The sequence below is a fragment of the Silene latifolia genome, chromosome 5, assembly GCF_048544455.1.
Source record: "Silene latifolia isolate original U9 population chromosome 5, ASM4854445v1, whole genome shotgun sequence".
In the NCBI taxonomy this organism is placed as follows: Eukaryota; Viridiplantae; Streptophyta; class Magnoliopsida; order Caryophyllales; family Caryophyllaceae; genus Silene; species Silene latifolia.
Window position 1 is genome coordinate 7,049,241 of NC_133530.1, and position 12,371 is coordinate 7,061,611.

General features: G+C 34.7%; 1 protein-coding gene across 3 annotated transcripts; it reads right to left on the reverse strand.

Annotated features, from left to right (window-relative positions):
- Positions 1–11: 11 nt before the first annotated feature.
- On the reverse strand, positions 12–10,350 carry LOC141656572 (K(+) efflux antiporter 5). 3 transcript variants are annotated; one of them, XM_074463519.1, is made up of 21 exons: positions 9,888–10,350; positions 8,248–8,291; positions 7,126–7,193; positions 6,869–6,953; positions 6,700–6,761; positions 6,222–6,297; positions 5,972–6,046; positions 5,375–5,446; positions 5,116–5,199; positions 4,943–5,011; positions 4,777–4,854; positions 4,579–4,667; positions 4,355–4,451; positions 3,750–3,803; positions 3,078–3,173; positions 1,986–2,174; positions 1,820–1,897; positions 1,335–1,379; positions 1,109–1,204; positions 517–604; positions 12–433 (listed from the first exon to the last, which is right to left on the reverse strand). In XM_074463519.1, exons 1-20 carry the CDS (start codon positions 10,123–10,125, stop codon positions 518–520), a joined length of 1,782 nt encoding a protein of 593 aa, XP_074319620.1. In that variant the 5' UTR covers positions 10,126–10,350; the 3' UTR covers positions 12–433; position 517. The 3 variants fall into 3 exon arrangements, with proteins under 3 accessions (XP_074319620.1, XP_074319621.1, XP_074319622.1); XM_074463520.1 differs by having other exon boundaries at positions 12–428; positions 9,888–10,333; XM_074463521.1 differs by lacking the exons at positions 8,248–8,291; positions 9,888–10,350 and adding an exon at positions 7,292–7,393.
- Between the last annotated feature and the right edge of the window lie 2,021 nt (positions 10,351–12,371).

Sequence of the window (12,371 nt, forward strand, 5' to 3'; positions counted from 1 at the left end):
TGATAAATGACAACTATAACTGAAATTTCAGCTAGAATTACAGTGAAATATTACAACGAAATTCAACAAAATGTTCGTTTCAAAATTCTACAGCTCTCTGACTGTTGCTATATCACGTATAGGAGCGCTACGGTTACTGATAATAAGATCAACACCTGCACCGGCTACTATTGAAAGCATTCAACAAGCTTCCACCAAAAATCATTTGTACACCTTCCAAACAATACAAAATCTGCAAGAATATGTACATCTAAATGCTGAAATCTCGAGTTTTTGTCAAAATCGGCATTTTTGTGGCCACAGTTGAAACAATCAAGAATGCATTGTTTTAACATTTGTTATCCCTTCTACGGCAATTTGATGTTGCTGAGAATTCACATTTGTACATCACAACATGCTAGAGTATTATGCGTATCAGTCAGGAATCTCTGTCCTGCGATAGAATTAAGCAAATAAGACGATAGAGAATACAGTATCAGTTAGGAGTATGAGCTTCACGCAAAGAAGTAAAGTTACCTTATAGAGGCAATTTGTTTGTCTTTTCATACATCTCTTTTTCATGTGCATGGGGCGTTTTTATGAGAGCTCTTGATTCATGGGTAACCTGGAGTCAGTAGCAAGTCACTTTGTATTCAAACCATGTTTATTCATATATATTACAGTATATTCTTGCGAAACCATGTTTATTCATATATTATATTCCTTGGCGTTTATGATTCATATTAGTTAGACTTCCTTTTGGGTTCTCTGATGTCTGAACAAATGACACTTAAGTTGAGGAAATTTCTGCAAGTCATGATAGAGGATTAGAGGTGGAGTGTGAGCTTTAAAAAAATGCCAGCACCAGAGTGAAAACTACCTCGAAACTCCAGGAGTCATTTGATGCTGATATATGATGACTCAATTCAAAACTTAAAGAAGTCTATAACAGGTCGAACAACAAACTAAATGACACATGTTGATGGCAGAGGAAACTATCTTAAAGGCACCTCCACTAACAGGTTTTAGGAGGAAATTTATATCAAGGAATATGAATCATTAACGCCAAGGATGTCCATGCATCAGTATCCACAAGCTTAAGCGAGAAAAAGCAGGAAGAAAATAGAACCTCATTCTGCTTGCTGCTTTCTGAAGGGAACCAGTGCATGAGAGCACCAAAATGGGTCAAAGCTGGCATCAATTTGAACAGGATGGGGGTGGTGACCTTCAACAAAGACAAAATATTTAACATAAATACGTTTTGAAAGACACAAGCATTGTTTACCTACTAGACATTGAAGATAAGAAAAGCTGCATCTACCGAGAAAAAGGTAAAAAAAATATAAAAGAATTACCAAACTAAGAGCAGTTGTTCCCAGAAGTAACAAATACATTTTCCCCTATATACACAACAAAAACTTGCATCAGTCAGTGCCGTTAATAGCAGTTCAAAGATTGAAACTGCTAAAATTTTATCTAAGCAGATAATAAAAAAAAGGCTTCTTTATCCATCAATTATCCTAGTTATCATCTCAAAACCAGTATCAAACAAAAACGGCAGTTACACAAAGGCCAGCATTACTCATGAGCGAAACATATGTGTTCTGAATCAAAACTTGATTTATATCAATAGATATGAAGGCTTGAGCAGAAAGACAGAGAATACAGAAAACATTTGTGAGTTCACCAGAATCACCACTTCTAATTTACCATGAAATCTTGCCACCTTTAATTTCACATTTGCTCACAAAAACACGTTTTCAAGCATATGCTATCTACGTAAAGATCCGACAGACAGATATGAGTGATTTGACAACATTATTAAGAAAAGAGACATTACCTCTACAAGATGAAGATTGGAGGCACGGCTTAAAAGAACAAAAGCAAATTCTCCGATTTGAGCAAGTGACAAGCCAACCTGTAACAGAAATACAGGCCAAGTGAGCTGAGTTTAAGATGTATCTCTATATTTAATAAAAACAGAAAAGCTGGGCAAGCGCATTTACAAGAAAGGATGTCCTGAGATTATAGCCAAATGCCTTTGTTACCCCGGCAGCAACAGATGTCTTAAACACTACTACCAAAACAACTGATGCAAGCAATATATCCACATGGTTCCAAAGAAATTGCACATGTATAAGCATTCCAATGCTGGAAAGGAATAGAGCAGCAAACAGATTACGTATAGGTTCCACCTGCCATATATTGGTAATAACAGGTTACTACAAGAGGCTTGATTATTGATTATGTAAAACTTTCTCCAATACAAACAGTAAATGGGTCAGACAATAAGTGTGAGCAATTCAAATTGCTCAAATAAGATATACATGCGCATATATGTAATTCCATAATCATTGACAAGACACGCACATGCCATTAGAGGGAGAGGATCTCTCCATATATTTCCAATTTCGAGAGGATTTTTTATTTTTCTAGAGTGAAAACCCACCTCAAACATTAGTTGTCATCCTCTCTCTCTCTCCAGAAAATTCACCTAGGGGCCGGGCTACCATTGAAAAATAATCTATGGTAAGCCTCCAAACTTGTTTTAACATGAAATTTTACAATCTAGTTAATAAAATTCTCATTTTTTGCAGGACTCTTCAGTCACTCATTGTGAGGTGTTTTCAGAACTTTTTTCGGTTTTTTAGTTTTACGATTTCTTTAGTTCTAGTCAATGGTGATTTGTTAATGACTTGATGCTTTGTTGGGCATCACTTCAATAGATACAAGTTAATCTTTGGGTTTGAATTCTTGATTCTATAAGAAAAGTTTAATCTTTGGTTTTCATCAAGGAAAATTCAATATGACCACTTCTTTGTAAATGATGTTTGGCTTTCTATTAATGAATTTATCTTCTATCAATAAAAGAGAGGGAAAGCCGGTCTCCCAATTACTATTCCTTCCCTTTCTCCACATTACACATTTGTTATCCAAACAAAGTTTGGATCTCTCTCCAGCCAATTTCTCTATTGTAAGAGTACTTTCCCTCCCCATCCCTCCAAACAAAGTGTAACTGTCCATGCCAAGTCTGCATCAATTATTTAACACAAGGTATTATAATACGAAGTACATAATTTCAGTATACTGAAGCATACCTGTTCCAAAGTGTGCGGTGCAAAGTCCGTAGAAGATATCATCACTCCGGCGACAAATGATCCCAATTCCAGACTAAGACCTAGCTTATCGCTACACTGAAAAAAGAAAACAATTGGAAAATAAATTATTAGGCAGCTGGGCACCATTTGGTCAATGCTAACCAGAACACAATAATGTAGCAGTTGATGAATAATCAATTTTGGATTAACACAGTGGAAAAACATCTCTTCGTCCCCTCCACACCCCTAGCACAAAAATGGGAACAACGCATGGAAAACATTTCTCCATCCCCTCTACACCCCAAGCACAAAAAAAGGGGAAGCCAAGAAAAAATCAATTTGAGATGGCCTATGAACACAGTACACATTGCTGTCTCAGCCATGGTATTAAATCATAATTTGAGACATGATCACGGCGTCTGTCATTGCCGCCTGATAACAATTGTTGCGGCATAAATGGTCGCCGTAATTCTCAAAACCTAGATAATTGGTCAACAAGCTGTGTCGCAATCAAGATTTATTGACTTATTACCAATATTTAAGCTAGAAAACATGTAACAGGAAAACCTACTATAATTTGGCTCATCTAATATAGTGAGATTTGGTTAGAAGGAAATGCAGCAATAAGAGCAATCATATAACGGAAGAAACAAACGAACTAGTCGAGCTTACCCAAGCAGATAACAAACAGAACGCCACCAAAGCTAGTTGATAAAGTTCATTTGTCTGGAAAAGAAAACCATTCTATCAATCAATATGATGACAAAACAAGACAGCAACAAATAAATGTACAAAAATCACACATATATAAACTTGAGAAAATGTGTGCAGTCTTTGTAATAGAGGACTAGAGCAGCTGTTCTCAAAAGGTACGTAAAAATTTTAACATAAAAGGTTTGACATCAAACAAAATTTACATAAGCAGGAATAACCAATCTGACACTAACATATGAGTTGAGTTGATAAGAACATCTAAGAACAGAAGTAGCAGAAAATATATATTATGCACCAAAAGCACCAAGTGATTAACGGCAATATAAGCCAAATGTATCACAAATGAAGTAACAGTATCCACTTTAAGGTTAAAGTTGATTCTGCGTTACTTGATCAATTTGCAAATTTTTGGCAGTTAAACATATTTTGAACTTCCATGTTCAGCTATACAAGAGTTTCAAGAATCACACTTTAATCTTCCCAAAATAGAGTAAAAGGACCACAATTTTAGCAATTATCATATGAAAACATAATCTTACTTCCAATGTGAAACCATCAATTACCTGAGACGACAGCTGTATCATCAGTTTCAAAAACCGAGGTATGAAAGACCAAGTCAACACTGAGGCAGTAAAAAGGTAGAGAGACAGGACGACCAACCTGAAATTTAAGAATGATATCAATTAGTTATGAAGTGAGCGTGATATTGATAAGAACGCAACATAGTAATGTAATAAAAAATTGGTACTTTTAAAGAAAAAATCTCACAACTAAAGAAGAAACTTACAATCTACCCATAGAGAAAATGCCTCTCAGTATACCGCTGCTACCACCCAATATTGGAAGGAGTGCAAACAATAATCCAACAGCACAATCCTAAAAATGCTCAAAAACACGAGTTACTTCATGGCCATATGAGGGAGGGACAACGACATACAACAAATTGTACTTCCCACATTTCCCAAGGTAAGATTCCTACTATTACCTGCAAAATAAGCGTACCAATAGCAACTTGACCATGAAGAGCATTGTTATAATTTCTTTCCGCCAAAAACTTCACGACCTATAGAAAATTCTTAAAATGTAAGCAATTTTACGCAGTTCCACATTGGAAAAGATATTAGGCTACAAATTGAACATTGAGGAAATACCACTGCTGTTGATGACATGGACAAAAAAGAGCCCACAAACACTCCCTCTGACAACTTTCCTCCACAAATCTAGGAAAAGAGAAAAACACACACTTAATTCAAAGACGCACTGTAATGTGAAGCTTGACTCCTGAAATATTCCACAATTCCTATATCAAACAAAATATTCTTACCACAGCTGTTATGCCACACAAGAACATAAAAATGATGATTTGAAGCATCCCTCCAAGAACAGCTACATGCCCGACTACTCTGAGCTGCATAAAAGCATAGTAAAACAGCTTCTATCATTTTCAAAAAGGAAATCAAGGCGAGCAAATTGGAGGTTGGTTTATTGGTGTTACAATTCTAATGTTCCTTTTCAGTTTCTCAAAACTCAAAAGATTTAACCACAAAGACAAGTGTATAACTGGCAAAGAAGGAAAACCATACCTTTGCCACGGAAAACTCCAGACCCAAAGCAAAAAGAAGAAACACTACACCAAATTGAGCAACAGTCTCAACCTGTGTATAACAATGAAAGCTTTAACGTTAACTCTGGGAAGTGGGAATATGAAAAGCATTAGGTAAACAATAGAAGTCATCAAGTACTGCATCAATGAAATTATCACCAGTCAGAACAGGTGAAAAAGATGATATTGTCATTAACAAAACAACCTAAGCCATGAACGGAAACTTTCAAAGCCAAGATGTAGTAACAGATGGAACATTACAAAGAGCAGCAAGCATAAGAGATATTAAAATTGCTTATCACTACTTCCTTTATAACAAGCTCTTCGATCGAAATTTCAAAAAATAAATGCTCATGCAGCTCACTATCCAAAAATATAAAATGATACTTCCTCCAATCCAATCAATTCTATACATTTGACTAAATATAACTCACATATATTACACAAATGTATAAAAATGATTGGAATGGAGAGAGTATGTCTTTTATTACCAACAATGGGAAAAGACATTACAGGCTTTACAGCAATACATTTTCATTCATAGAATAGAAATATAACAGCATGCAGCCATTTATACCTGAACCAGCTCACTGATACAATTAAGCCCTCCTGGTCCGATCATTGAACCCGCAAGAAGATAGCCAACAATAACCTTTATTTAAAAAATTAACACAGCTTAGATGTAAAGTCATATCAAATCAAGTACGCAACTTGTGGGTAGAAATAGAACAGCGAAGGAAAGTGAAAAGTAAACAGAACATATAAGTTTATTATTAGAAACGTAAGGTAAACTATGCCAACAATGACAATTGCAGGGAAAAAAGTACCGGTTGTCCCAAACAAGAGAATATAATCCCACCAACTGCAGCAGAAACAATCAGCAAGACCAAATCTGATATTAGTCTGTCACAATCAAATTAAAAGCTGTAAAATCGTGGTCGGTAAAAAATTTGTTAAAAGGACACTGGACTTGACAACAATACAGTAAAGCAGTCAGTAGAAACAACTTTGAGTCATTACATGTAACAACAATTAATAACCAAGTAAAAAGTTGCAAGATATTTAAAAAGATAGCTCAATATGAAGAAGAGATAACTAGATATTGAACAGTGGTGGAGCCAAGATTTCAAGTCAGCCGGGGCGAGGGGGTAAAAGTATAAAGTAACATCGGAAAAATTGAAAATTTTAACTAAAAATTTCGGAATTTTCAAAGCCATCGAGGGCGAGCGCCCTTGCTAATCCCCCCCTCGCTCCATCACTGATGTTGAAGGCTAAACGTCTGCAATAGACAGATTTGTCATATACCTGAAATCTACTTGAAGGATCGGATACTTTGATTTCTTGTTGGACATCACAAACACATTATCCTGCCCGAACAACGTATTGGAGGCTTGGTGAAGATATATTACAATAATCTAATAGAATGTTTTCTGATACTTAAAAAAAAAAAAAACAATTCTCATTCTCCTTGCACCTTTTTGTCAATCAAAGTAGCAGTATCATCAGATTCTTCACTTTCCAATGAAAAAACATCTTGAATCTGGAATGACTTTGTTCCGCTGGCACATCATCCCCAATAAAAAGAAAAAAAAAAAACATCAAAAATAATATGGAAAGAGAGCTTCCTTTCTTTTTTGCAATCTTACTCCAAGAGAAAGAGCAAAAATAGATAAAAACAAGATAACAATGCTTTATTCTGCATCATTTATTGTTTTTGTTATACTCCCTTACTTTGCTTCTCCAGTGCCATTCTTCTTGCCTTTGTCATGAGTAACTTTAGCAACAGTCTCGAGTTCAGCCTGTGAAACATTAAAACTAGAGAATAAAGCACACTAATTTCAAGAACAACATCATGCTTCAAACATAAAGAAGCAGCCTGTGAGTAAAGCAAACTTACTACGTCACAAATCTCACAATAGAAATGCCAAGAACATAACCTTCCATAAAAAACAATAGGGATATGCAAAATGTCACTATAATGCATTTAATACTTTGCAGCATAATAAAATTGAAAATCAACCTGGATCCACTTCAAGTATCTAGTGCAAAAGGTTACAACATTCAGAAGGTGATATTACACGGACCTGGTTTCATCAGTTGAGCAGGCCGTGATTTCATTATAATGCTAATTAAAAATGTATTCCAAAAATGGTCATAAAATAATGTTTGCGGTCAGCATGCACCAATTATATGGTCATATCTACACGAACGGAGGGCAAAGGGAAGGTTATTAACATAAGAAGAGAACACATAATTTAACAAAAAACAAAATCCTATATATCTGAGCGTTTTTTAACAAAATGAGATTGTTAAATTCATGATGAAAAGGACATATGGCACGCGGTGTGACCCGTCCCCTTTTCATAAGACCAAGAAGGTTTCATCCTAAAACCATTAGTGATAAGAGTAACTCCTAGGTTTCTAAAGTAGTAAACTCCCTCCTCATGAGCATAACCATTATAATATGAGCTCTTAACAGAAATAAAGGTTTCAGTATAAACTCCACAAGAAAATGAGATGGCTAATTACCTTAAGAATCAGACTAAAGGGCATTGCATGAATGATGTATACAAGAAAACTACCAGTTCAGTCATCAGAGTCATCACTATTAATAATCTGTTATGTGCTTGACAATTAAAGTCTATAACTGCACCCAATGACTTTACAAAAAAAATAAAACAAAAAAATAAGACAAAATACAATGTGGAAAAAGGTAGGATGTTAAATCAATTGGCAGATTAGGCACAGTAAAAAAAAATATTAAATTTCAATGCTTTCGACAGTTTGAATTACAAAAGAAAATAACTGAATGATACGAAATCATGAAATTAATTAAAGAACAGGTTGACCTACTTGTTGATCAGCAACGCTGTTGTTAAAACTGTTTGCATCAGAAGCTGGCAGAATTAATACATGTCAGGAACTGACTGTGAACAAGAGTAAAATACAAATACAAGAAAATAACAGGATAATTTTCTCAAAAGTTGCAGTGATGTCAATTAGAGGCAGACACAATAAACATAACATGCGGCAATAATATTGAAACTTTGCTTAAAATGCTTCATGGTCAAACAACGCATGACAGAGAAACAAGGGAATCAGTGACTTCCAAATACACATTTCTAGAAACAGACTAGACCCCAGGCAAGCAACCATTGTCGTCCACCGAATTCAACGTAATGCAGTGGATTATCTGAGAAAATGCAGAAGATATAGATGTGCTACAAGCCTACGACAGTTTTTAATAAAACAACCAGCATCAACAACTTCAAGGGAACAATCCTGAGAGCTCAACTGATCCATAGTTTGAAAAAAAAAAAAAACAAATTGAGCATGAAGGTCAAAAAAATCCATCGGCTATGAATATGATAGTCTTATAGGAGGTGGAGACTCAGTTTGTATGAAGAAACGCTCCAAAGACCAAGTTGGCACACAACATGATGTAGTTTTGTTTCCTTACAGTTCCAAGGAATGTCTTGCCAAATCCAAAAGCAAACTTACTACAACAACATTACCCCAGCTCCTCAATGGAACCCGCAAATTGCAGGGTAAGAGGGTGTCGGATGTGCGCATCCTTACCCTTGAGGCAGTGACTGCAGAAATTTCCATAGATTTCTAAAAGGCAAAAGAGGCAATAGTCCATGAACGGTTAAATTGATCAAAATCAAACACACTGGGCAGCTATCAACATATTCTGCATACTTATCTCTCGCAAAACATACCAAACTAAAGGCCATATAGCATCACAGAAGTACAGAACTACAGATGTGCCAACCTACATGCGCGCTCTAACCTGTCCATAGGCGGGAACCACATGAGAAGCCACACAATTTAAATTTTAAATTAATCTAATTGAAACTATTATGGACCAAAACAAACAATTGACTTGATTTGACCACATTGTAGATGGTATGCCCTTACTTTCCTTCCCCAATTTCACTTATTCGCGCTCTAACCCTTCCATAGGTGGGAACCTCGCAGAGAAGCCCACACAATTAGATTGTAGATTAATCTAACTGAAACTACTATGGACTTACTTTCCTTCAATTTCGCTCATTCGCCTAATCGAGATCTTTACTTTAAATCAACCTTGTTACGAAATCATATTACCAAGTAAACGGTACTTTTACCAACAATTATCAAGGAGCTATATATAAATGTACAATTAGGTTACTTCCCCTGGACATTCACCGGCTATCTAACTATCTTTCACCAGCATCCACAGCAAAACACACGAAACCCACACATTTTCGAGCAAATTCATAGCACACCACTGATCACTTCATCAACTTTAATCTAATTCATTTCAAAATTAGCAATATAAACAAGATAAATAACCGCAAAACCCCCAAATCGAAACTTTTAGCATCCCTACACCAAAATGTCACACAAAACTAACCTCAAATCATCAATTCAATCACAAAAAACCCTAATTTTCAGTCAAAACACGAAATTCAACACAATATCAATTCCTTGAGCAATCAATTACAAACCTTCAGGTTGATCATTCTCAGAAAATTCCTTCTCCAAAACGTGATCAAGCATCTTCGCAATAGTATCGCCGCCTTCCGGCGGCGTCGAATTAAAAATACTACCATAGAATCGCTCCCGAATTTCTTGATCAGATCTCGCAAAAATCCCCAAACTATCAAAATTTGACGAAATTATCAGCATTATACACAAACAAAGCGCAGAAAATCTCCATTGATGAATTGAAGTTAAGTCCGCCATTATTACAATTCAAGAACAAATATTGAGGGTTTTTTTTTTCGGTTTTTCGTGTTTTTTTGTTTTGTTTTTTTTTTTTTTTTTTTACTCCCTCCAAGGTTTGAACAAGGAAGAGAGACGAAGTGAGGTGGGAAATTTGCGGAAAAGGCTAAAAGTATATTGTTTTGATTCGCGGAATAAATAAATCCCAAAAAATAAAGTCGTTAGAAGTGGACCGAGTTTGGTTATACACTTATACTCGTACCTCGAAACAATCCGTTTTAATTTAAATAAAATATTCAAGACATGTTCTCCCTACCGCTCACATTTTACCAAAAAAAAAAAAGTTCTTCCTAACTAAATTTTATTTCATTATAATTTAGTACAACTGTATTTAATTCAGTTTAGCTTCATTTTTTACAAATTAACTCCAGCTTAATTCATTTCAGCTCATTTCTTTACAAATTAACTCTAACTTTATTCAGTTCATTTTAGTTTAGTTTAATTCAGCTCCTTTTAAACTTGTAATTAAAAAGAAACTAAGGGGTTGTTTGGTTACCCACTAAATAATGCAGGAACTTAAATTCATGTGAATTACAAAATGGGTATGTTGTTTGGTTACCCCAATTCACATGAATTGGAAGTTCCCATGAATTCCAATTCCTCCACAATGGAGGAAGTTCTTACTACCCAGCGCCCCCAGGTAAGTTAGAACGCCCATACATGAATTGCAGACTTCCTCCACAAGCAACCAAACATTTTTTTGCAATTCACATAAATTCCAAATTCACGTATTTTATGACTTCCTAGGTAATACAAATTCCTATATGCAACCAAACGACCCCTAAAACTCTACATAAACGAGCACTTAAATTTTAAGTAGTGAGATTGTATAATAATTTATTGGAATATTCTCACTTTACCCCTCAAATTTTACGTTTTTTACATGTACCTCTCTTTTTTCATAAAAAAAACTTTGACCGTCAATAACTTTCGGTTACGAGTTTAGAAAACTGTAAACTGTTTTTTCAAATTCTTTACCAAATATTCAGTTTGAAAAAAAATTCAGCAATGTCTAAACTCGTAATCAAAAATTATGGTCGGTCAAATTTTTATTCGTTTAAAAAAATTTGACTAACCATAAAGTCTCGGTTACAAGTTTAGAAAGTGGTAATTTTTTTTTAAAATCAAAGGCCTTTACGAGATAATTGGTCATTAAAAAAAATACCAATTTCTGAACTCGTAGCCAAGAGTTATTGACGGTCAAAGTTTTTTTGCGAAAAAAGAGGAGTACAGTCGAAAACAAAAAAGTTTAGGGTACGGCTCTGTTTGGTAAAACTACCGAAAAGCTAGACGAAACCTGAAAAGATAGCTGAAAACTGAAAAGCTAATTTAAACCTGAAAAGGTAACAATAAGGTAACTGAAAATTAGGAACTGATAAAGTAGCTGATTATAAACTAACTGGAGAGGTAAATGATGATGAAATTACGTAAAAGGATATGATAATTATTTAATAGTATAAATTTAAGGGGTAAAAACAAGAAATTAAATCAAATCATGTACCTGAAATCTCAAATGTTATTCAAACGTTTACAAAAAAAAATAAGGTACCTTAAATTTTGGTCAAATAAGCTAATTTGACCAAATTGAGTACCTGAAATGCCTTGCCAAGCGGAACCTACAAGTGAGAATATCCCTAATTTATTTCAAGGTCATCTTATTAGATGATTTTCTGTTATCTAATGTACTTAGGAAATTCAATATTTTAATTTGAGGAAAATTTCAAAATATTTATTTAAAGAATTTGGGATGCCAATATAATATGGAATGGTAGGCCGCCCTTATAGGCTTATAAAGTACTCTTCCGTATAAAATACTACTAAAACAGTGATACACTAATAATACTCTTGATGTAATTGATTTTTGTTTATAATCTTGTTGACGGAGTAATATTTTACATAATTTATTATTTGGATAATTGCACAATTTATTGTTAACATAAATAAATTGATTGATTGATAATGGGATAAAGATGATCGGTTGCTTTCGACTGTGGCATGTTACCAGCTTCATTTATTTTTTTAATAAGTGATTGACTTTGATCATCCGAGGCACTGGTTAAGGACTGTTTCACATGTGGGAGTTTAACGAACACTAATAGACGATAGGTCGAATTAGTTGTTAGGATATTCTTTAGAGTAAATTAAAAATTACTCCCTTTTAAAATCCTGTTTTCTAAAATTACTCCCTTATATAATATTTTCCTAAA